Source organism: Stegostoma tigrinum, chromosome 32, assembly GCF_030684315.1.
Source record: "Stegostoma tigrinum isolate sSteTig4 chromosome 32, sSteTig4.hap1, whole genome shotgun sequence".
Lineage (NCBI taxonomy): Eukaryota > Metazoa > Chordata > Chondrichthyes > Orectolobiformes > Stegostomatidae > Stegostoma > Stegostoma tigrinum.
The window spans coordinates 23,938,935-23,965,390 of record NC_081385.1 but is presented as its reverse complement, the minus strand read 5'-3'; the positions used below and the strand labels follow the sequence as shown (position 1 = coordinate 23,965,390).

General features: G+C 39.0%; 1 protein-coding gene across 2 annotated transcripts in view; it reads left to right on the top strand.

Annotated features, from left to right (window-relative positions):
* Positions 1–26,456, top strand: part of LOC125466980 (beta-galactosidase-1-like protein 2) — a 71,204-nt gene that overhangs the window by 2,745 nt on the left and 42,003 nt on the right. Inside the window, exons 1-7 of one of the 2 annotated variants that reach the window (XM_048562242.2) lie at positions 2,574–2,592; positions 10,507–10,704; positions 14,146–14,214; positions 15,386–15,481; positions 21,103–21,211; positions 22,315–22,407; positions 25,285–25,366. In XM_048562242.2, the coding sequence (XP_048418199.1) occupies positions 10,538–10,704; positions 14,146–14,214; positions 15,386–15,481; positions 21,103–21,211; positions 22,315–22,407; positions 25,285–25,366 (616 nt within the window). In that variant the 5' untranslated portion in view covers positions 2,574–2,592; positions 10,507–10,537. Of the gene's footprint in view, positions 1–2,573; positions 2,593–10,506; positions 10,705–14,145; positions 14,215–15,385; positions 15,482–21,102; positions 21,212–22,314; positions 22,408–25,284; positions 25,367–26,456 lie in introns of those variants that run through there. The other variant, XM_048562241.2, reaches the window with a different exon arrangement.

Here is a 26,456-nt window from a genome sequence, read left to right as displayed (position 1 = left end):
TGACCTAATAGAGGATTATAAAGTCATGAGGAGCACAGATAAGGTGAAAGCAGAGGTCTTTATCCCTAGACTCGAGGAGTTTAAAACTAGGGGCATATTTTTAAGGTGAGGAGTAAAATTTAAAAGGGACCTGAAGGACAACTTTTTCACATAGTGGTTCGTATGTGGAATGGATTGCCAGAGGAGGTGGCAGATGTAAGTACAGTTACAACATTTAGAAGGCATTTGGATGCATATATGAATAGGAACTGTTTAGCGGGATCTTGGCCAGATACAGGAAAATGGAATAGTTTAGTTTGGGAAACTTGGTCAGTATGGATGAATTGGACTGAAGGCTCTGTTTCCATGCTCTGTGGCTGTATCTGCTAAATTTTTATCCACTTGCTTAACCTATCTATATCTGTTTTCAGCCTCTTTTACCCACTTATCAACTTACTTTTCTGTCCTGTGTCGTCAACAAATTTAGCCACCAGACATTTGGTTAATTCATCCAAGTCATTGATATTACATGTAAGTAATTGAGACAGTGTCATCTGCCCAGAGGGACACAGCTGTGACTGTAGGAACCGTTACTGTTTTTTTGAACAGCAAGTAGAAATGATTTTCTAATAAGTTAACAAATGTGCCAATATAGAAAGTTTAGTGATTTCATAAACTTCTTGCTCAACTTAAGAATTGAGTCACTGCTTCAATATAAAGAAAGTCAGACCAAATCTGATGTGTAGCTAAAGACACAAATTTGGAAATACTAAATCAGTTACATTTTTTTGGTGAGAATGGATCACTGATGTTTCGGCCTTGTACCATTTGTTTTTTTCCAAAATTGAGAGCTAAGAAGTTGTACATCTGTGAAAGTGGAAAGGAAAGAAAAGCACAGGGGGCAAACATCAATGGAATGGATGACAAAGCATATCTCCATTAATAATGGTAGCAAGCATTCAAAGTTGCTTTTCTTTTATTCTTTCGTGGGATTTGGGTATAACTGACTGAGCCAGTGTTTATTATCCATTATTCCCAATTGCCCAGAGTGCAGTTCACTGTCAAACATGTCACTGTCTCTGGAGTCACATATAGGCCAGACTAGGTAAGAATGGCAGTTTCTGTCCCAGTGAACCGGTTAGGTTTTCCGTGCAATCAACAATAGTTTCACAGTCGTTGAATATTTATCGAATTCAAATTCTTGCCGTGGTAGGCAGTGAACCCAGGTTACAGAACATTCCCGGCGTCTCTGGATTAATAGTCTAGCAACAATGCCACTCGACCATCACCTCACTGTGATGATGATGATTGTATTGTTTTGGTGGCAACATTTAAACTGAAAGTAGATAAAATAGTGAAGTTGATGCCTGAGCTGTCAGAAGGACCAGCCAAAAGTTTAAAAGTATTATCTTGGGCCTCTTAATGCATAGGAACATCAGAGCAGGAATTGGCTGTTCAGCCCATTGAGCCTGCTCCACTGTTCTGTGTAATTGTGGCTGATCATCCATTTAAGTACCTTGTCTCCATGCTAGCCCTATATCCCTCTATGTCCTTGGTACTTAGAAATCTGTCAGCCATTGTTTTAAACATTCTCCGAGCTTCCACGGTGAAAAAGGAAATATCTCTGGAGATTGTATAAAAGAATGGTGCTTTAAGATACCTTGGGGGTTAGGGAACGTAATTCTGGAATAAATATTTATACATTTATACATAATGCATTTGTATTATGTCTTGCATAACCACTGGACCCAACGTACTTTGAAGCTGATAGGCTTGGGAGGTGTAGTGATTTGGAAAGTGCTGTTTTTGTGTAATATTGATCAATCAATAAATATGAAACAGGAGACTGGAGTTAACACAGGAATCCTTTGGGATAATGCTATGGAATCATGTTTGAATGGAAAGATAGATAAGACATTGGTTTCACTTAACTTAAGAGGACTGACGACTGAGCCACAACTAAATAATAGCTTTAGCACAGGCTGATGCACATATTCAAGAGTTTACAAGCCAAGTTCAGGGCAAACATCAGGCTAGTTAGTAGGTTAGTTAAACAACTGGTTTATACAAGTTATGAAACTGGAAAAGAATTGCTAGAGGAGTGAGTAGAAACTGACATCTATTTTTTAATGCTCCACGAGGAGATGTTCAGCCTCGTGTCAGGATGCTATCAACAAAGAATTTATGAAGCAAAATTGTTTTTCACTTGATTATGACTTTGTAATTTCTTTATCCCTTTCTGGATGTCTCTAATTTTGATTGGAAAGGGAGTATATGTTATTGGTGCTAATTTAAATTTCCCTGTTTGTATTCTAAGCTGTAAATTTATTGTGGTGGAGGTCAAGACTCATTGTGTCTCATTCTAAGAATACAATCCCTTTAATCTTGTCCTTACAATTTCCTGCAATCAGGAAACTGTGGGAACCTCAAATTCCTGTCAAAATCACCTATTCCATAATTCCCATATTCTCTTGCTTACAAACATGATTGTGTCCTGCGTTATGGACCTTGACCCTTTCTTGTTCCTCTTCCTCACAGTCCAGCTGCAGGTATTCTGGCCACGTTGCAAACATAGCCTGTTTGATCAAGCCTGCGGCCTGTAGGTTCTTTTTGGTAAGAGATCATCAATACAGCATTGGTGCATTTGAAATCACTGGCGCCGTCTGTTACATCTGATTTGTAGATGCTTTCTTCTGTTTCCAGATTAGAAAGTCAGCTGTGACTTGAATTTTGGCAGAATTACAAAGTACTTGATTGCTTGTACTGATATATCTTTTTGTGGTTCACTGTTAAAATTTGTTTGATAATGCCCCTTAGTAGTGTAGTAAATTCCTTAACCATTTTAATTCAGGATAAACAATCATTCTAACTTCTATAAATCTTTAGAAAAGCCACACTCAGCATATTATTTACATTTGGTACTTTTTGTCCTTTAATGCTCTAATTTTGATGTAATGGGGACGAGTTTGTTGTCAGCTACAAGAATTGAAGTGAAAGTCATTGGGCTGACGATTGTCCCATTAGAACAACTAGCATCGGGAAGGGACGTGGGTCAACATTTTAAGATGACCATTTGATACTTGTTTACTTGAACTGTAATATTAAACAACATGTCAAAATTGCATAGTAGGATAGTATCTGTTAAAGCCTTTGTGAGAAAGACTGATGCCTAGTAACTAGGCATGGTGTTGCCAATTTTTGGTATTAAATAAAGGTAGAGTTAGTCAAACAGTTCAGTGAACACCATGATTTCTTAAGCAGATTTGCAGCTTTAGGGTATTTCTATGGAAACTAGCCAGTTCAGATTGAATAGTGTACAAAATTGGGGCATGCATTGACAATCAACTTAATTGTTCGTGTAAAACAGGGATCAGAAAAAATTTCTAGCGAAAAATCATCAGTTGCCTGTGAAAGTGTGTAATGTATGAAAGGTGTGTATGTAGTGGGCCTATATGGTTACATCATTCCTCTCAGCACCCTGTGCTCCTGTAAATTCTTGCAGTCTTTTGTTGAAGTCCTGCAATTTTAAAAATGTTGGTCCAGGTATATTTTTCTATCCACTGAAGTTTCAATATACTAAAGATAGTGTGCAGGTAATTTTCTGAAAGCGATTCCTGCGGCTGTTGCTTTAGAATGGAGTTAATCAGGCACATTACCAACGAATTTAGCACACAGATATTGAAACTGTCTGTAATTTTGAGTGCTTAAGTGGAAGCTGACCCTTATTGTATGAATGATGAATGAGTACCTGTGGTCACTGTTATAGATGTTTGCCAGCCATTGACATTTATACTGTTTATCAATTCCTTGAAGTACAAAAACTTGCTTTAAACTCTGGAATTGTTCCCATGACAATAGCCGAATCTTCTGGTGTTCTATGTCTGGATAAAAATGAGCCGCCTTGATCCTTTAAATAGGATTGAAATATCTCTTTCTGCTGTTACTTTTATTGTAGGACAAAGGTTGGCAGTGTTTTCTTTTAAAAAGCTGAAGAGCTGTTTTAAAAATCATTACCTCAAATCCAAACCATTGGGTATTATTGGAAGGTAAACCAAGCACTTGGCAAATTACCAAGTGCAGCTGGCATAAAGTGTAGTTTGTATCTGTAAATAAAATGCACTTATTCAACCATGTTAATTTGATGGAAAAACAGCACCTTTCCATTGGATTAATAAAAACTTACTTTTGACCACGTGGGAAAAATATGCTACCTCTGCTGTATGAGAAATAGTTGCTGCAGTTGTAAAACCTGATTCTCAAGCCAAACATTTTTGTCATACTAAAGGAACTATGTAAAATTGTGGTGCAGCTATCCTACTCGAACAGGTTTATTTTGAGTAAAATGTTTGTTTTTGTTAAAGTAATCATTTGAAACTGTAAAGTGCAGCCTATTATTTACAATAGGGGTGCATCTCCTACCAGAATATTTTTCAGGCTTTCTTCTGTAAGAGGCTGGGAGCCACAAGAACAATATCGGAAGTATTTACAGCTCTGGAGCCCCAGGTTGTCCACTCTGTATCCCCGAGAAGTACAGATAGTTGCAGCTGGTGTGTTACCATCCAGTTTGAAGAGGTGATTCTCCAGACAGTTGCCTTTTGCAGTGAGTGTTGTAATGTTGCAGCAGTACTGGACATTAGTTCAGTCACTTTTGGAATACTGCATTCAGTTCCGGTCTCCCTGCTGTAGGAAAGATGCGGTTAAACTTGAAAGGGTGCAGAAAAAAATTCACAAGGACGTTGCCAGGGTTGGAGGGTTTGAGCCACAGGGAGAGACTGAATAGACCGGAGCTACTCTTCATGGAGGCTGAGGGGTGATCTTTATAGATGTTAATAAAATCACGAGGGTCATGGATAGGGTGAATTGCCAAAGTTTTTTCCCCAGGGTATGGAAATCCAAGACCAGAAGCTATAATATGCCTCTAGTTTTGGAATTCCACCACCCTAGGGGAAAGACCCCTTGCTAATCATCTTATCTATGCTCCTCATGATTTTATAAACCTCTGAGATCATCCCTCAACCTCCTATGCTCCTGTGAAAAAAAGCCCTATTTAACCCATTTTTATAACTTAAACCCTCCATTCCTGGTAAATCCCTCTCCAATTTAGTAATATCCTTCCCATAACAGAGGAACCAGAATTGTACAAATTGTACTTCAGAAGAAGTCTCACTAATATCCTGTACAACCTCCAACATGACGTCCCAATTCCTACACTGAATTGTCTGATCAATGAAAGCATGCGTGCTAAATGTCGTCTTAACCACTCTTTCTACCTGTGGTGCACATTTCAAAAAATTATGTACCTGAACCCTTTGATCTATCTCTTCTACAACATAACCCAAAGCCCGACCAATAATTGTGTAAGCCCTGCCCTCGTTTGTTTCATCAAAACACAGTATCTTGAATTTATCCAAATTAAACTGCATCTGCCACTCCTCGGCCCATAGACCAAATTGATCGCGATCTCTAAGATAACCTGCTTCACTGCCCACTATACCACCAACTTTGGTATCATCCTCAAACATACTAACCATGCCTCCTATGTTCTCATCCAAATTGTGAATATAAATTTTAAACACAAGTGGACCCAGTACCAATCCCTGTGGAACCCTGCTGGTCACAGGCCTCCAGCCTGAAAAACAGCCTTCACCTCTTCCCTTTGACTCCCTGTGTGATGGTGGCAAGCTCAGCCTGAATCCCATGTGATCTACATAAAACCAAAAGAACTGTGGATGCTGTAATATCAGGAACAGAAGCAAAGTTGCTGGAAAAGCTCAGCAGGTCCGGCAGCATCTGTGAAGGAAAAACAGTTAACGTTTAGGGTCTGGGCCATGTGATCTAACTTAACTAAACTCCACTAGCCACCAGCTGCCACCTTGCCCCAGTGCCTGATGCTCAGTTTAAAAAATGTAGCATGTTGTTCCCAATGTCAAGATGGGCCCCAGGCGACTTTTTGTGTGGTTCGACCGGATTTCTCAGCATAGTTAGTGAAGACATTTGAAGACCCCTGGTAATTTAACTGGTGAGAACAGATTTGAGTTAGGTTCACCCAGCTCTTTGTGAGGTAAGGCATGTGCTTCAAACCTGGGAGAAGGGAACAAGAAACATGCCAGTTTCTGGAAGATTGTTAGGGTATGTGAAGCCACATATTACTGAACTGTTTTTTGAGTTTAAGCAATGTTTTATTCAGTACAGTGGAGTATCCCAGGTGGCGCAAACACAGTCCATGTGCGATCCAAAGAACACTAACAAAGCCTTTTTATGATGGTCAGGCTTATTTTGTGTGGAAAGACCTTTATTGCAACTTTTTCTGATATTAATAGATTTTATCCTTAACACACCACTGCATCTTTACTGATTCCTTTGGCTAAACAGCAGTTTTAGAAAGCAGTCTGAATCCCAAAGTCCATACCATTGCCTGGGTTTCTGCAGCCCTGGTTTAAAAATTAATCGCATCGACAATATGCTGGTCAGGAAATCGCATTCATCACGTTCTGTCACTCTCTCTCAGAAACTGGAAGATAAAGCATTGCCAGACTGTATGGGGTAGGAATTGTTTAGTTAATTAATTGGGTGAACTAGTACAGAATTAAACAAATAATAAAGTGGTATAAAATCTCAAAGCTTCTTAAAATATAGAACTAAACACAGTCCACGAAAATGAAGAATAGATCTTTTTCCCAGAAACTGTGAAAAATGCAAGTTTCACTTAGGAGGTTGGAGAAGGATTGTGCTAGCTGATAAGGTTTGTGAACTTTCAAGACACCTTTGTCAATAACTGATGATCTAAGGAAAATCATACATGGATACTTATCAAGGACAGGATACCCTGATTCAATTAACTTAAACTTAACTTATCTGATTTCAGATGAACTAGCTATGCACCCATTTTAGAATGCTTCTTATTTCTGAAATGTAAAGTGAAAAGATTGACCCATATTGGCATTAACTAATTAAATAAACCCATTGGGAAATTGTCCCTATTTTTTACAGATGCTAAGACCGAGACTTTTATTCAAAATAACACAACATCACAATATTGTCTGTATTTGATGAGAAACCCAGTCGCTAAATACTTAGCGTTGGCCAAATTTATTTGTCTGCCTTTCCATTTTTAGTTTAAATGCAAGAATAAATTGTAACGTATTGCTAAGCTGTTTGAACCAAAAATTAAAATTCAGTTTACTGTCTCCTATTACACATTGATTGTGCTGCCTTGTTTGACATGAAAATTGAATAGATGTCAAGCTAAACCTGTAATTTTTGACTAGGATTATATCTGAATTTAGTGTACCTCAGGAAATTGAGCACAAAACACAAACTCAAGGCTCCTCCATTTGTTAAGAGGTTTTGATATTTAAAAACCATAACATCTGGGTTTTCTGAATATGCTGAAGCCCTGTTGGATGTAGCACGGAAGGTAGTTTGAGACATGTCCGAGGTCTGGGTCGCTGACCTCATTTGTGGTCAGACATTTTATAATTTACCCCCCCCCCCCCCAAAAAAAAAGCCTCCGAGGTCTGCGAGATTAGGAGTTGCTACAATATTTAAAGGCCTACTGCAATTTGGAAGTGGCCATAATGATAATTTGCTGGATCTAACTGAAGAACAGAAGAAAGAATTTGACTTGTGTTCAGGATGGAGATAGAAACTACATTCAAATTAAAGGTAAATAGCAGAAATATTTTACAAATTTAGGAACTAAAAGACCAATAGGAAATTTAAAAAGAATAAGAGCTAAATAAAGAAAATAGATACGCTGGGCCCAACCGTGTGTTATAACTACATGATGTGGGACTGGGAGAGCCCATTTTGGTTTATAGTGGCCGCATCTGTGGCAAGTGTTCATTGTTTGAGGAATTTCCACTCAGCATTGATACTTCAATGGGGGGACGAGTTACCTGGGGGCTGAGTTTCAGGAGGCAATTGCACTCCTTGGATTAATTACCTTGAATTTGGTCACTGGTCAAGGATGGGAGCATGTGACTATGTGTGAGGCAAATGGAGGGATCCAGCAGTTGCGCTGCAGGAGTCTCGGCCCTTGAGCTTGTCGAACAGGTTTGGGTGGTATGGATGAGAGCCGGTGTTCGTATGGAGTGTTAACAAACTGACCATTGCACTGTGGTACAGGGAAACATTAAGAGTGGGAGATAAAGGAGAAATGTAGTTATAATCAAGGATTGTAAAGTCAGGGAACGAACACTGCTGTCTGTGGCCGGTATCGAGAATCCCAAAGGCTGAGTTGCCTGCATGGTGCCAGGGTTCAGGATATCTCATCTGTTTAAGGGTTGTTAATTGTAGCCTATGCAATGTTGTCACTATTGGGCAAGGTGAGGAGGCATGTACAAGAAGTGCCTAAGTCATTACAGAGATTGTACTTCAGAATAGCACCAATACCATGAATTCAATCTAGCTAACTGAGCTAACCACCTTCACTGACTTGCCTGACAGTGTAATGAGTACTTTAAATTGCTTCCCATTAACCATGACGCTTTTGGTTTTCATGTCAATCATCATATTCTCTTATCTCTTGTGCCTTGAATGGAATGTTTTAAGTTTCTTCGTGGGATATGGTTCTGGTTAGGCCAGCATTTATTGCCAATCCCTATTTGAGTAAAGGGCAGTTAAGATGTAACCACATTGCTGGAGTCATACGTAGCCAGACCAAGTAAGGTTGGCAGATTTCCTTTTGGAAAGGGAAGTGAATAAAAAAAAAACAGAACTGTGGTTGCTGGAAATGTGATAGAAAAACACAAAGCTTTCTTTCCACAGATGCTGCTGAGCTTCTCCAGCAAGTTCTGCTTTTTGTTTGGGCTTTTACAACAGTTGGTAATGATTATGTCTCCCTTCATTGGGAAAGATGTTGTGAAACTAGAAAGGGTTTGGCAAAGATATACAAGGATTTTAGCAAAGTTGGACAGTTTGAGCTAAAGTGAGAGGCTGGAAAGGCTGAGACCATTTTCCCTGGATCATCAGAGTCTGAGGGGTGACTTAAGGTCTATAAAATCATGAAGGGCATTGATAGGGTAAATAGGTGAGATATTTTCCCTGGGGTGAGGGAGTCTAAAACTAGAAGGCATATGTTTAATGGTGAGAGGGGAAGGATACAAAAGGGACCTGAGGGGCAACTTTTCCACGCGGAGAGTGGTGCATATATGGAATGAGGTACAGCAGAAGAGGTTGAGACTGGTATGATTATAACATTGAAAAGGCAACTGGATGTGAATGTGAATAGGAAGGGTTTAGAAGGATGAAGGCCAAATGGGACTAGAATTATATAGGATATCTGGTTGTCATGGATGAGTTGGACAAAAGGGTCCAACATAGAGATGAAGTCACAATTAAGAAAGCATAATTTGTAAGTCCAGATCTTTTATTGAATTCAAATTTCACCATCTGCCATGGTGAGATGTGAATCCATTGCCCCAGAACAGCAGCCTGGATTCTGGATTCCTAATCCAACATTATTACCACAATGCTGTCACCTCCCATATTACAGATTTCTTTAATTACATCTGTTACAGGTTTCATGTTGGCTCCTGAGTGTCACCACATTTCTTGATGAAAAGAGAGTTCACACTAGTGTCTCTTGTTCAAAGCCAAGCAATCAGTAATACTAGAGAACGAAGACTGAGGATGACCAACCAAATGTCAGATTTTCTGAGAAGGAAGCATTTTTGTCTTAGGTATAGGAATCGAGGGTGGGGGTTATGGGATGCAGGATGTGCTTGATGATGCTTCATAATTTTTTTCTGATTTTTCCTTCTCATCAATGCCCAGTAAATTCACACAGGTTATGATAGATGGTAAAAATTGCAGATTTGGGACAGAGCTCAAGCTCAATTCACATGGAGTTAAATGATGAAGCAAGAAAGTTAGGCGAATAAAATAAAGACTTGCCATTCCTAATACAGCAGCTTTGACTAGTGCCTGTGATCAATTGTTGTGAGAATGAAATTCTAAACTAAGTAGAATATAATTAAATTCTTATTTTCGCAAAAGTCATGGTGGCAGTTGGGATCAGCTTTCAGATTGGTAGAGTATGTTGTAATGGCAAATCTTCTGCCTATAGGAAAGCCAAGTATTGTGGAAATCATAAAATGTGTAGGTACGTGCTTTTGCGTACAGTATGGTATAATCTTTGTTATTTTTGTGTTTGGCTCAGCAAACGTTTACATTGAACTGTTTTTGCTGAGCTCTTCACAAATTACAGGGTTTCTGCAATAGTTTTTAACAATCACCTTTGGAAACATCATTGTGTGGGTGAAAAATGGATAAATGTCTTTTGTGGTTTTTCAAACTGTTGACACCCACTCCCTGCAGTCATTTTGATATTTGTCTGCTAAATACCAGTAAATCTCATGAGAGATATAGAAGAGGAAAGCATTTTGACCTATCTTAACTCATCTGTACAGTTTGTAGTTTTCTGGTGCTTGGGATAGCATTGGAGTTTATCATGTGTTTATTTCATAAATTGATGGCTGAGCTACAATTGTACTTTGAAATAAGACGGTTCTCATCTACTTCTAGGTTCCATTGGATATCACTCACTCCAACAAGAATGTACAGCCGAAAAACAGGCTTGCAGGCTGACAGAGAATATTTTCAATTGGAGGGAAATAAGTTTCTCATCCTGGGTGGATCGATGCACTACTTTCGTATTCCACGGGCATACTGGGCAGACCGTATGATGAAGATGAAAGCTTTAGGTTTGAACACTTTAGTAACGTAAGTAAAGATCACGGTGTGCAGATTTTTTTGCCTTATCTCGGAATTTATTCTTTCTCTTACATTTCCCTGAACCCTACTGAAATAGTCTGTTTGAAACATCTAAAATCCAAGTAAAGTCAATAAGTTAACTTGTTTGTTGTGATAGAGACTTCTACTGAGAGAGACAGAAGTCAAGTAAGTGTACTTGGAAATTTGGTGCAGAGTGGGGAAAGAGGTACTTTAAGAACAATTTACTGCAAGAAATAAAAATTGCTGTGTGTTTCAGAAAAATTCTGAGCGTGGGTTGTATCAATTATAAATGAATTAGCAATTACTCTTTAATTAGCACATTAGAGGGCAAGGCTGTTAATCTGCTGTGGCTGGAAAGTGCTGGAGTTTCTGGATGCCTCTGTGATCTAGTGCAAACACTCGTCTGCCGGATCTTCAGCTCAGAGTGGTTATTGAGCTGGAGGCTGAGCTGCAAACACTGTGGAACATTAGGGAGTGGTAAAGTTATCTCTGCATCTTATTTCAGGAGGTTGCAAAACTCTTTAGGTTTGTGTTTTAGGATTTGATCAGTGACAAAAGGTTGTGACTACACATGAGGCAGTTAAGGGGGCCCAGAGCGCAGGAGCCTCAGCCCTTGCAATTGCCCAGCAGGTTTGAGGTTTTCACAGCTTGCTTGGATGGGAGTGGTGGCTTAAGGGCAGTTGAGCTAACTGGCCGTGGCATCATGGCACAAGAAACCATTCAAGAGAGCTAAATAGGAAAAAAAAAAGTGATAATAGTGAGGGGTATGGGCAGAAAAGAACAGTCAAGTTGGCATAGTTGTGTGGTCTGCCTGATGTCAGGGTCCTGGATAACTGTTCAGGGCTGGAGAAGAACTAGCCATGGGAAGGGGAGAATCTGGGATTTGTGGTCAGGGTTTGTTCTAGACAGTAGCAGAACTATGAAAAAGGTTCTGTCAAGGGAATAAGAGAAGTTAGATGCTAAATTTAAAATGCAGAATTTTTGAGGCAATAATTACCTGATCTGCATTCAAATTTGCTTAAGATCAGTAAGAGTAGAGGTGCGATTGTGTGGTTCAAAGTGAGAGAAATGGATCCCTGTTCTTGGGATGCTGGCACCAATAATGGGGTAAGTTGGATCTATACCATTAGGGCGATCTATATCTGAACCATGTCACAGGTGGTATTCTCATGAGCCACACAGTTAGGAAAATAGAGATGGCTTTAAGCTAAACAAGGCGGCTAAGGGATCAGACTTGGATAACTGTATCAAACCCAGGCATGGAGTTGAGGCAGAAGAGCAGAATACTAATGTGGAAGAAGAACGATAGAGAATGACAGGCAGGAATAGAGAGCAAAAAAAAAATCAATATTATACAATTAGCCAAAACTGGATGTAACTTTATTGTTTTAAGAGACTTTCAGTTTCTAAATGTGAATAGCATTTATAACAAAGTAAATCTGCTGTTTGTGAAAATTGAGCTAAATAAATATGATCTGATAGCATTATGGTGATGTAGGTGAAAGTTCATGAGGTTTCAGTTCTGATTGATGAGAGGCATATAACGCTGAAGAAGTGCAGTGGAGAGGTTGCTCTCGAAATCAGAAGTGGCTATTAGTGTAATAGGATGAATAACCTTGTTTCAAGAAGTCAGGACATAGAAACTGTTTGGGTGGAGATGTGGAATGGTAACGGGACCGGGTAACTTATGGGAGTGATCTGCAGCCTGCCAAACAATCTTCACCATGTAGGAAGAATCATATGCAGGGAGTCCCTGATTATGAATGTCTGGCTTATGAACTCTCGTACCTACAAATGTGTCTCATGCAGGGCTGTAATTTTAAAGACCTGACATGCGAACACTTCCTGTGCTTATGAACAGCTCCTTTATATTATCCTGCACTGCATTCTGACTTGCATACAAATCGACTTGCAAACAGACTCCAGAATGGAACCTGTTTGCAACACACAGGCAGCTGGGGAGAAGAAATATTGGGTGCTACAGAAAAAGAGATGGGTGATTATAAACTGGGAAAATCAAAGTTTTGGAGAGCAGACATTCTGGAACTGGCCAGAGAACAGGTATTGTGTAATGCGATGGGATTAATTAATGAGTTCACAGGAAAGGCATCTCGAGCAGCGATTGAATATTACATCCAATTTGAAAGGGAAAAGAGCAGGTCTATCTATATCCACCTGCAACTTAAAGTAGGACAGCTGTGTGGATGTGAAAGCTGAGCTAAATAAAATGAATTGGAATGTTACAGCTAGGAGTTGCAGACATTTAAAGGAATATTTCAGAACAAGTATATTTCCTATTGTAAAGAAAATTTCCAAGGCCTGAATCCAGCAAATATGATTAACTGAAGACTTTAAAGCAAATATCAAATGTAAGAAAAAAAAATATCATTGTGTATTGGTTAGGAGCAGGTTATATAACTAATCAGAATATGAATAATGGCAGAGAACTGCTGAAAGATTAATGTAGACAAATAAATTAAAGCATATAAGGAATCTAAAAAGAAATGACAAAACAGGCAGTAAGAGTTTCCATGGGCATCTGAAAAAGGAATACGAAAAATGAATGTTGATCCTCTAGGGGGCAAGAATGAGATGTTATTTGTCAATAGTAAAGAAATGGCAGCTGTAATAATGAATATTTTTCCTTCTGTTTTCACAACGGAAGAGACACAAAAATCACTCATACCTGTAAGTCGAAGTTGAAGGAAGAGTGAAACTTGGTGAAATTCTAATCACTATAATCCCTAAATGTTGTGAAGATAACATAGGAAGTTGCAAGTAGATGTAGCTAGGTTGAGTGAGTGAGCAGAAATCTGACAGATGAAGAATAATGCAGGGAAAATGCAATGATATTCCCTTTGGCAAGAAAAATTACAAGGTAGAGTATGACTTAAAACCAAGAACAGTAGAAGAGTACAGAGGTGCAGAGGGATTTAGCTATTCCAATGAATCATAAAAATTTGGTGTGCGATTTAAGAAGATTAACAGAATGCCATCCATTATTATAAGAGGCATCAATGTAAGAATCTGTTTTGTTTCAGTTAAATAAGACATCGGCGAACAGGGGCCATTGATTATTTTTGAGGTTCCCTTAGCAAATGAGAATCTAAAGTCATCAGAGATTTACAAAAATGTAGAATTTGGAATACAGCCACAATTTCATTGAATGGTGGAGCAAACTTAAAGGGCCAAAAAGTCTACTACTACTTCTAATTTACATGCTTGTACATAAAATCAGCCACAGAAAAGATTTCTGCAGACAAGTTAAGACTGACAGATTATGAAACCGAACCATACACTGGTGGGACTGGGTTGGAATATTTTGAGCTGGAGTATGGGAGCATCAAATGTGCAGTTTGTTCATATGGACATTGTTCTCTGTTTCCTGCTGCTTTAAGTATGATATCAGTATTTGTGATCTTATTACAGGTACATACCTTGGAATCTTCATGAACCACAGAGAGGAATATTTAATTTCAAGGACAATCTTGATTTTGAGTAAGTAGCTGTCCTCTCTTTGCCTTTATTCGCCTTCATTTTCTTAAAAAGTCATTTTTTTTGAGGGTTCGGGTTAGTCAGGTCAGCTTCATGTGCAAGTATTGGTAATGATTTGATTTCAACTAATTCTGAACCTTATCCAACCTCCACACATATTCCCAGCAAGAGTTTCTGGACTCTTGGAGACTGAACATTTGATTTGGGTATGGCGGGGCATGAATGGCCATTCTGAAGTTTTTCTTTTGCTGGAACTTAGATTTTTCTTCACATTTCCAAGCCCCCACCATTTCTTCTGGTCATGTGACTGGTTGGGAATGCTGAAAATAGAATATCCTTTATTGTCATGTGTACTCAAAATACAGAAGTACACTGAAAAGTTCAGTGTTGCCTCTCATAGCACCATCTTAGATGCAAATCTTAGATGAAAAAATAGGAATAAAGAAGAAAAGAAGTTGCAGTATCTTAGTGATTCATTGCATAAGTTAGAAATGAGTCAGTAGTTAAAAAGATGATATTGCAGTAGATCAGTGCAGGGGCTCCCACATGTGGTCTGACCAGTCTCGCAAGTCACTGACCACCTACACGAGACCCCAGTCCCAATCTATGCCTCCAGCCCACTCCACTGGCTCTCGGTCACTTCCTATCACTCAAGTGCACAATCTGGCCCTGCTGTGGTTGGATTCACCATTTTTAAAAGGGCTTAAATTAGACTTCCACAATTGTGCCAGTTTTGGATGTGCGAGGTTTTGAAAGCCCAATAAAAGCAGTGTTAAAGTTTTGAGTATCTGTGAAGAAAACAGAAAGCCTGCTGAAGAATCTGGAACATTTAGAAAGATGAGGATAGAGTTTTCAAAACTTCACATGCATCAGAAAGCAGGCAAGATCTGAAATCTGTCATGGGCATGGTCCTGAAGTTGCTGGCTTTGAGATACTGTATCTGTACCTGAGAGAGCCATTTTGGTGTTTAATGTTGAAAAACATAAGTTGTTTGAATTTGTCCATTATAGTGTTTCTACTCTTTCCCCAAATGGACATATCCCACTTCACTGAGGTAAAGAATTCGCTATGGAGCAGATAGTCAATGCAAGTGTAAAGTTCATTCATCTCTAAACACACAACATTTGGTCACTGCTTTGTTCAAAAAGATCAACATAATTATTTTGTCTCTTAGGGCATATCTCAGATTGGCCAATGATTTGGATTTGTGGGTCATTTTGCGTCCAGGACCATACATTTGTTCAGAGTGGGACCTTGGTGGTTTGCCCAGGTAAATACAACAAGAATCAGAGGAAACTTTAATGCTTATCCTTGCTGAAAATAAATGTGTTAAAAAATAAAATACGTTCCTCGTCATCAAAATGAATGTCATCTTAAATTTTAGATGTTAAAAATAGACTAATGTGTCACAGGATAAGAACATATTGATGAATTCAAACCACTTTGTAAGCTGAGAGAGCAAAACTTTGCTTGCTATAATTTAAATTATTTTTAATCAGCCAACTTTAGGGCATGTGGGACATGATTAGATTCTCCACAGTGTGGAAACGCCCTTCGACCCAACAAGTCCACACCGCCCCTTGGAGCATCCCACCCAGACCCATCCCCCTATAACCCACACACCCCTGAACACTACGGGCAATTTAGCATGGCCAATCCACCTAGCCTGCACATCCTTGGACGGTGGGAGGAAACCGGAGCATCCATTGGAAACCCGCACAGACACGGGGATAATGTGTAAACTCCGCACAGACAGTTATCCGAGGCTGGAATCGAACCTGGGTCCCTGGTGCTGTGAGGCTGCAGTGCTAACCACTGAGCCACCTTGCCGCTCCTAAGCTGGGACTTTTGGATCAGAGGTGGGGGAACTGCCACTGCTCCACAAGAGTCCTCTGCTGTTTTTTTAAATATTCATTCACAAGATGCTGGATCAGCATTTATTGTCTATCCCTAATTAGCCTTGTGAATATGGTGATGTGTTGCCTTCTTGCACTGCCATAGTCCATGAGGCATAGGTACATGCAAAATGGTGTTCGGAGTGGACTTCTAGTAACAGTGAAGGAACAGGGATATAGTTCCAAGTTAAAAGCCATGGTAAAGAACGTTGCAGAGAAGTGTGTGTGCATCATTGTGTGGACAGGGATAAGAACAAAAGGTGAGTTGTAACTACTGCACTCCAAAGTGGAGTTAGTTGTCTTTGAGCAGACAAATTCTGGCTTTTCTGGCATAAGAAATTCTCTCTTTCTGCCCTTGCTTTGCAAAAAAATTGTGCACTTCTTGTTATGCATGGAGCCTCTTTTTAAAGAAGATAAGTTGAAAACTGTCCAGTACTAATGTGGAAGTTAAGTTTATAAGTATATGTGTGATTTCTGTGACAGATTGCAAATCATTAAATGGCAGTAGGAACTACTAAATGGTTGAAATTGGAGCTGCGGCTTTAACCAAATTTCCTTACTCAAAAGCTCCACTTGTTGGCTGAATTTAAAAACTGCTTTTTTTTCAGGCAAACAATTCAACTTATTGTTAATTTTTATCAGTTTTTTTTAACAGCTCAGCAGTGTCTTCACTGGAAGCAGGGAGTGCTTAAATCATGTGCAGTAGTTTACAAAGATATTTCCATTATAAATATGGACATGATTTATTGTGGAAAAAGTTCAAAGTATACAAAAGCCTGTGCTTAATTATATATGGATGTAGTTGACCAGTAAACTTATCCAGTCATATACAATTCTGGTGCTTTATATTGACTTGCTTTCAAAGCTAAGTAACATCTTCAAAAGTTTATCATCTATTGAGGTTTCACAAGTGGCTTGTGTCTTAAACAATTCTAATCCAAACAGCATAGTTAATACTTCCAGGTTAAATTTTTGCCTGTTTGATGCCTTAGTCATTGGTTTTTTTAGTACAGCATAAAATCTTGCAAAAACATGTTTACCAGTGTCAATGGAGTACTCATAATTTAATACCCGCACTGGTTGAGGTTACCATGAAAGTCCCATCTTCTCTGCCTCATCCTTTTCCTGTGACGTGGTGACCCTTAAAGAGACCAGTGCAGCTGTATGGTCTGCTGGGATTATGGCAACTACTTTTGATTTAGTTCCATATAATTCCATGTTTGTGTGCCCAAATAAATCCCCTCAATTTCCAAATATAATCTCCTGGTCTGGTAGTATCACAATATGTTGACAGGATTTGTCCAAGTGTTGAGAGCCCACAAAGTGGTTTTAGTTACTGATATAGAAGAAGATTGTGGCATAACAGTGTACTGTCATTGGATTACAGGCCCAGGCCTATGCTGTAGAGATATGACTTCAAATTCCACTATGACAGCTGGTGATCCATAAATTAAGTTAATAACTCTGGAATAGTCCCATTTATGGTGATCATGACAGATAACACTGACAAGCCCTACATGTCCTTTCGGGAAGGAAATCTGGGTACCTTTCCTGGGTACCTGACTCCTCTCTAACTCTGGACCGACAGTAAGGCGGTTGACACTTAGGCTCTGAAATGACCACTACGTTCAAGGATATTTAGGGGCAGAAACAAATGTTGGCCTATCCAGTGACTTCAATACCCATCGAAGAATAAAATCAAGATATATTGTTTTTTTTGCAGAACATTGTCTCTTAAAATTATTATTTTGTGCTTCACCCATCTGTTCCAATGTACAATCTCCTTTATTTTCCCAAGCTTCTTTGTCAATGCGGTATTTATCATAAACTAATGCAGGTATGATATCTTGCAGGTTGCATGTCTGTTCACTTTGGCAGCATTGCCTGTGACCAACCATGATCACATTTGCCCATGTTTTATACCACCTATACCATGCACATTCTAAATTAATTCAGTGTTGGGTAAGGGAATTGCACTGGAGTTCTGTAAATGGGAATAAATAGGCATTTTCGTAACTTAGCTGCAGTTAAAGTTAACCAATAGTGTCTTCCCCACTATTGGTATACTGTGCAGGACAGTGACAGGTAGCTCCTCGTGTTTTTGTCATGTTATGACAACAATATCAAGTCTTTTCCAGTCTGTCGATACAGGGGAAAATAGAATCATAGAATTTTGCATCAGAGAACGAGGCCATTCTACCCATCGTGTCTGAATTGGCTCCTGAAAGAGCCATCCAGTTAATTCCATTTTTCAGCCCTATCTCCATAACCCTCCAAATTTAATTATTTGCAAATATATGTCTAATTTTCTTTGAAACCTCCGATGGAATCTGCCTTCAACATTCTCCCAGGCAGTGTATTCCAAATCCTAACAACCCTCTGAGGAGAAAAAAGCTTCTCGTCCTCTCATTTGTAGGTCTCTTGCTGACAATCTTAAATTGATCTCCAGTTACTGATACTAACTAGTGGAAACAGAACATCCTTCCTTCTTTACCCTGTCAGAATGGTTCATAATTATGAGCATTTCATTAAGTTGTCTCTTAATCTTTTCTGTTCCAAGGAGAATAATCCCAGTTTCTCTCATTTTTCCTTGTGTCTAAAATCTGACATGCTTGGTATCTTTCTGGAAAATCTCCTTTGCATACTTTCCTTTGAGTAAGGTGCCTAGAACTGAACACAATACTCTAAATGTGGTCTGACCAATAATTTGTAGCATCGCATCCTTGCTTTTATACTGTCTCCAGTTACAAACCCAAGGATCCTATAAGCCGCCTTAGCAATTTTTTTAACTTGCTTAGCTGCCTTCAAAGAATTAGGCACGTGTGCTCCCAAGGTCCCTTTGCTTCTATATTCTCCTCAGAGTTGTACCATTGAACCTACATTGTTCCTCTGCGTTCCTTCTACCAAAATTCATGACCTCACATTTCTCAGCGTTGAAATTCATCTATCAGGTATCTGCCCATTTGGCTAACTTGTCAATGTCCCTCTGAAGTCCCTTGGTATCATCCTCATAATTCACTATTCTCCTTAGCTTAGTATCATCTGCAAACTTAGAAATTTTGCCCTCCACAGCCAGGTCCAAATCATTCATATAAATCAGAAAAAGCAATGATCCCCAATATTGATCTTTGGGGAGCACCACTTTGAATTTGTCTCCAATCTGAGAAATACCTGCATGCTTACCCTCTGTTTCTTATCTTTTAGCCAACTTCTAATCAATGCTGCCAAGGATCGATCAGTCCCAAACGGAGTAAATTTGTTAACCAGCCTGCCGCATGGCATCGTATGAAATACTGTCTGAAATATATAACATCCATAGCAGTACCCTCATCCACTACCTGTGTCACCTAAAAGAGCTCAGTCAGATTTGTCAGACATGACTTGCCGTTGACAAAGCCACATTGACTGTCTAGTATAAATTTATTTTCCTCTAAATGTATATTTATCTTATCCCATATTATAGCCTCCATTAGTTTTCCCACTATTGACATCAGACTGACAAGTCCATAGTTTCCTGGGATATCCTTTGCCCTTAAACAACAGTGCCACATTTCCAAACCTCCAGCCCCCTGTTCAGAGAAGTTTGGAAGATTTGAAGAACGTTTTACTATTTGTTTAGTGCAGTTTGCTATCCTTTCCTCATGCTTTCTCTTGGCTTTTCTTACCCCAACCTCAACCTCTTTACTGCATTTGAGATACACTTCCTGATTTCTATGGCTGTTATTATTCTGGTATGCATCATATACCTCCTTTTCATTCTTTATTTTCTAATCAATGTCCTTAGTCATCCAGGATAGTCTAGCTTTTCATACACTATTTATTTCTTGCGTATCTGTAATTAGCCAGCACCTGATTCACCACTCTTGAAATCCTCCCATTTTTCATCCACTGTTTTATTCAGCAAAATGTGCTTCCAATCAACCGCCTCTAATTCAGCTTTTAAAGCCCTAAAGTCAGCCCTTTTTTTCCCATTGTGAAATCTTAATCAGTGATTTTTTTTTTACCCTTTTCCAACTTAAAATTGAACCTTATTAAAGGTAGTTCCACTATAACACTTGTTTCGTTAATGCGAATTGGCTGACACGCGATTGATGAATAGTAGACGCTGCTTGGATAATGCAAACTTTCTGCTGTACAGGTATAGCAAACTTTTGTAGCGATTTCCCTATAATGCAACTTTTTATAGCGCTAGGCCACAGAAGAACATGCCTGTTGTGTTATAGAAGAACTTCCTGTATATCATGATCATTATTTCCCAAATGCTCCCTCACTCTGACATTCTCCATTTGGCTGCCTCATTTTCTAGGACCAGATCCAGTAAAGCTCCCTCCCTGGTGGAACAGAAATATACTGTTCCAGAAAGTTCTCCTGCACATATTACAGGAGTGTCTCCCCTTCATTGCCCTACGCTCTGTCTTCTTCCCAGTTTACTCTGGAATAATTGAAATCACCATCCATCACATCCCTATTTGAACTGCAGGTTTCCATAACCTGCCTCTTTCTTTACTTCCTCCCCACTGTTTGGAGGTCGATATTAAATATCCACAAGATCACCACACCCTTCCTATTTCTCCCCTGCAACCATATATATTCTAATTCCGTAACTACATTTTGTTCCAGGACTATGATACTATCTTTGACCAAGACTACCACACCTTACTTTTCATCTAACCATTTATACTAAAAACCTTATTTTCAGGGATGTTAAGTATCCAGTCCTGTTTTGACATGAGCCATGTTTCTGTCACTGCTACTGTATCATATCACCCTGAGGCTCTGCTGTTTCTAAGCCACAAATAAAACTTCCTAACAACTCTTTTTTTAGTTTTGGTTTGAGGAGGGATGGCGTGAAACACTACAGTAATGTAGTGTTTAAGGCTTGTCTCTTCATTATTGTAAGTACTAATTCTACAGAGTACTGAGCATTTTCTGAAGGAAACTGATCATAATTAGGCATGTAATCGATTTAATTAAAATTGAGTTTCTTTTCTTGTAGTTGGTTGCTGAGAGACAAGAACATGAAACTGCGCACAACTTACGTTGGATTTACTGATGCGGTTGATGACTTTTTTGATGAACTGATCCCAAAAGTTATTCCCTTTCAGGTGAGCCTGACCAGTTCATTTGGTTTTGGAATCTTGCAACTGCATGGCCATGACTCTTGAGGAAATGCCAATTATGTTGTAGACTTTATTCAAGTTCCAACTGTAATTTGGATGTGGAAAGCTGACATCCTAGTAACCAGCGTTTTGTTCTTGATTCGCAGTCTGTTATACATCATCATTAAGCGTTGTTTTATGCAGATGATGTACTTTATCGACCTGATTGTATTCTCTCGTCTTCCCCATTCTGCCCTTAAACAATGGCTTTCTTAAAAGTAATAACACTAAGCAAAAAGCTTTGTGAAAATGTTACATATTTCTTTGTGATCTTTAAAGCTTTTCTGCAGTAACCATTACTGGTCCACGTTCAGCAATTTCACCTGGTGTATATTTTCTTCTTAAATCTATCATTCTCTCTATGCTAGCAAGAACTGCAGATGTTGGAGTCAGAGACAACACAGTGTGGAGCTGAAGGAATACAGCATCAGAGGAGCAGGAAAGTGGATGTTTTGGGCTAGGACTATTTTTCAGTTCTGAGGCATCCATTTTCCTACCCCTCTGCTCCCTGACCTGTTGTGTTCCTCCAGCTTCAGACTGTTGTCTCATCCTGTCCATGGTTGTCTCCTCTAAGATCCTCCATAAAGCTCCACTCTGCCTAGCTTTCAGTTACTTCTCCTCATATGTCCTCTTTTTGCTTGGTAATAATTTATTTGATTGTGAAATGTTGATCTTCATCACGGGAATCCAGTTCATTTCTTAGGAAAGGAAACCTATCATCCTCCCGTTGTTCAGCTTACTTGTAACTCCGGTCCCGCATCTATAAGGCGGTGTATCCAGCCATCCAGTTGTGCGCTATCCACTATTCGTGGTTCAAGAAAAAGGTAGTAAATTTTATAGATTTCTGATATTCCTAATCTAGGCTCATAGTTGACTTGGGTGAAATATTAGAAGGTGTCTGATATGATATGGCACTGTACCCTTGCAAAATATCAACATTTTCATTGAATGGAAAAAGAAATAATGGAAATGGAAAGGAGAAATAGTGGTGATGCAATCCATGTGCTAATCATTAAAGTAGCTTTCCATTTTGTTCTCTTGTTCTGCAGTACAAAAAAGGAGGCCCAATCATTGCTGTACAAGTAGAAAATGAATACGGTGGCTATGACAAAGACCCAAAATATATGAAATTTGTATATGAGGTAATTTTATTTGTTATTTTGCTATTTGATTGAAAATAATGCACCTTGATGCCATTTTAAGCCTTGTTTCAGGTCCTGGATGGACAGAGCTGGAAAACAGTTGGGTGAGGTTGAGTTGGGGAGGGGTGGACTAGTGGCAGTGGTAAGGAGGGAGAGAGAAAGAAGGATATTTGGGAGAATGGTTTGGGTCATAGGCCAATGTGAACTCTATGCTGGTAAAAGTTTTAAAGTGTCTCAACAGTGAATTGCTTTTTTGAACTCTTATTGCCTCTTGCGGAAGAAATCTAGGCTCAGGGCTTTTCATACATTTTTCTTCGGATTTAATGCTTCTGAATTAACCGTTAAAGACAGTCTTCAGGATTGAGCTGGAAGTACTTCAGGTGAAGAGTGAATGACACTGACAATAATCTACCGAGTTGGACAATGGAGGCAAAAGCTTTTGATACTTCAGAGATTGTTGAATGTCTAAAGAGCAAATCATATGTTTCTGTCGAAGGATAGAAGGATGAGCTGCGTGAGCCAGGCAGCATTTCTCCACTGTATTTGTGTGTCACTCCAGGTTGTCAGTGGTGAGCACAAGAGGGAGGTGATTTGACAAACTGAGCTTATTTTTTTTCTTGTCTCTTGTGCTATTATGGATCCAACATTCTACTTGACATACTGAATTTTGCTCTATAAAAAGCACTTACATGCTGCAGGATGATCAACACTTGTGATATTCATACCAGGAACTCAGAATACGTTTTGATCAAATAGTGAAGGCTACTTCTGTTAGCTTGAACTTGTTGTGCATATCTGATAGATCAATCCTGCTGTTGTACTGTTGTAAAAGCTAACATTTTGAAGGTGTGATTGGCATATATTCTCTACTGTTACATACCATTAGATCTGTTCAGCATTTTTATGGTTAAAATTAGTGGATTTTTAAGTTGTCCAGAAGAACCACTCTTGTACAGTCTCTCCTCACTGCAGGACAGCTGAAGCACTCTGCTTATTCTCCAAACTTTTTGGGTGGGTGAATTTTTCCCATTGCTGCTGACTAAATATAGCTTCCTGACAAAGGTTATAACTATGTGCCTGGACTTCACTCAGCTTATTCCAAAGGTCAGTGAACTGTTAATACAATCAATGATGTGAGGTCACTTCCTGACTTCCACTAAATGTTTGAACATGTCACTTTAAACATTCTTGTGCCAGTCATACAGAAGAAATCTATGAAGTGGTCCCTGCAGCCCCCCTAAATTTGCTTTAGATGACTTCATTCACAAGTTGTACATCCACTTCATATTGTTGCAAATTATAAGAATAACTCAACATTAAACGTGCTGTATCATTTCATGGATTAAAAGCGATGTCTAATCATCCTGAGACTCCAACAAATTCCTTGATTGTCTGTAAAATCATTGAAAGATGCATTTTGTTGATTTTTTTTTTCTGTCTTGCACTTGTGAATGCAATATTAGATTTAGGATATTCATAACCACATTTTCCTAATTTAGGCAGATGGCCATTTTAAGCAATTTGCAGATTATTTGAGTTTAAGAAGCAACAATTTAGTAACTGCATTTTTGGACCAGGAAAGGAAATATGAGCTGTCACAAATGAGAATGCTTTGCTTATGCTGTAGCTGTTATGTACACTGGAGGAACAGAGGCAGTGAATACCTGCAGTTTTGAGTGGTGGAGTATTCAGCCCTGATGTTACCCTGCCTTTAGTAATAATAATATTTGCTTTCCCCTGTGGCTGGTGTTGCTCCTGCCCTCTTTCCATCACTCCCTCTTTCTTTTCCAGTTGTTGTCTCTGTTTCTGTCTCTGTCTCTGTCAATTTCTTTGTGTTTATGTGTGTCTCTATACATTGGTAATAAGGTACATATGGCACCATGTAAATCATTGACACTAGTTCAATATGGCATCATGACCTCAGTGTTTCTTGTGACCTTTCCTTTTGTTTTCTTGTGCTAGAAATTTGGAAAGCTAGTTACTACTCTGACTGACTGCTGTTAGATGAAACCTCATGCTATGTGTTCCAGTACAGGAAAATTCTGTTTTAAAGTAACTCTACTTTCCAAAAGCATTGTACAAGAATTAGCAAGGTAAAGGGAATACAAGATTTATATTGGATTCAAGCAATGTGCTAATTATTTGGCAAATGGACAGTGGTAGTAGAGGCATTGCCATGGCGAATGCACCAGTAGGAAGACTGACTGCCGAGCAAATTTTAAATTTTTCAATTGGGCAACTTTGCTAATCAAGGCAATGTCCAACAACAGATGTGATTATGCAATTGGGAATTTGCTAAATTATCAGGCGTGTACAATGAATTATGTTGACAACCAGTTTAGACTACTATTCAGACTCACTATTGTATGCATTAGAACCTGTGCACATTAATTCAGAGACACTGTTCTTTACAGAGCAGGGTCTGCACAAGCCGCAATACAGTATTTGAACTCTACAAAGCAGGTGACAGCCACTCTGATCCCATTTCTCAGGGCAGTTTCAACCTGAAATTTAAATAAACCTTGCAGTTAAATGTCAGTCATTATTAACTGGAGCTTTGTCCTTGGCAACATCTTTACCAATCAGAGTCCACTTTCTCATCAATTAGTGCAGTCCTCTCATATGCCATGAATATTATTTTCCCTTTTACATTGGTGTTGCATGCATATTGTCCTGATGAGTGCAAGACATAAAGCTTCAACAAATGTTTTTTGAACTATACACAATTTCTGTTATACCAAATGATTATTTGAAAACTTTCAAAGATGAAATACTGACTTCTTCACATTGCAAGTTTTGTGCACGTCACATGTTTGGAAGTATTGCAAGAGGTTTGAATGAGGACACCCAAAGTAATTTATTTTTTAATCCTGAAAGGCCCTAGTGAACAGGGGGATCTCAGAATTATTCATGACTTGCGACAACAAAGATGGACTAAGTAAAGGATCAATTACAGGAGGTAAGTACTATCTTGGGATATTAGGGAAATGATTTGATTTCATGAAAATATTCATCCTAATTGCACAAGAAATAAAAAGTCAAATGAACATTATACATGCAAAGTTAAGTGTAAAGTTGCTACAATTATATTTTCTAAGCACAACCTAGCAAATTATCTTTTAGGTACAATCTACCAGTACTGAAAAAGTACATACATGGTGTTGTGTAACATGACATAGTAAACATCTGTATTCAGATGACCAATTGAAATATTTGTCCAGGCACCCTAAGACTTTTTGTCAGATTCCCTATTCGTCAAATCTTTATCCACCTTTTGTGTGTATGGGAAGATACATATATTAATACACAGGGTCTTGCTGTTCACAGACAGAGAGCTCATGCACACACACTGACCTTTTTAAAATTCCCAAAAACAGGTGACAGTCATTTGGTAATTCATTTCTCGGCACTCTTCTTTGACCAGTCAACCTGATTGGTGACTAAGGATCCACCAACATGGAAGTATTGAGACAACTGATTAACTAGGTGTTGAAAAATGATTGTGTGTACGGGAGATGAGTTGTGAGGTTCAGAATGTAGTAGGATGCAGTTGAATGTAGCGCTCTCTCTCCGCATCTTCTCTGCAGCTGTAACAATATACTCCATTCTGTTCTGTTACCTTGAAGCACTGTGTATAGTATCTGGTGCGGTATTGCACACACAACAGCACTTTTTACTGTATCTTGGTACAGGTGACGACAATCAATCAGTCAGTTCTGGATGTATATGCGTACATGTGGGTAACAACAAAGTTCTAAAATTGTTCAAATAATATAACAAGATTCATTGAGCAAAATAATCTTTTTCATTGTTGGAATCTTGTAGCCTTATCCTCCAGACTTGTATGTCGCTGTTTTCTAAACTTCTCCTTACTCCAAACCCATTCTGAGGCTTGAAAGCTGTCACAGCCCCTAAATAAAAACTCAGACTGTGGGAGACTGAGAATGCTGGGGTCTGTTAGACAGGGAACATAGCTCTTATAACTAGTTTAGAGCTTTAGTGACCATGGCTCCCTCCTACCTCGTGATCCCGAAGTTTCAGCTCACAGC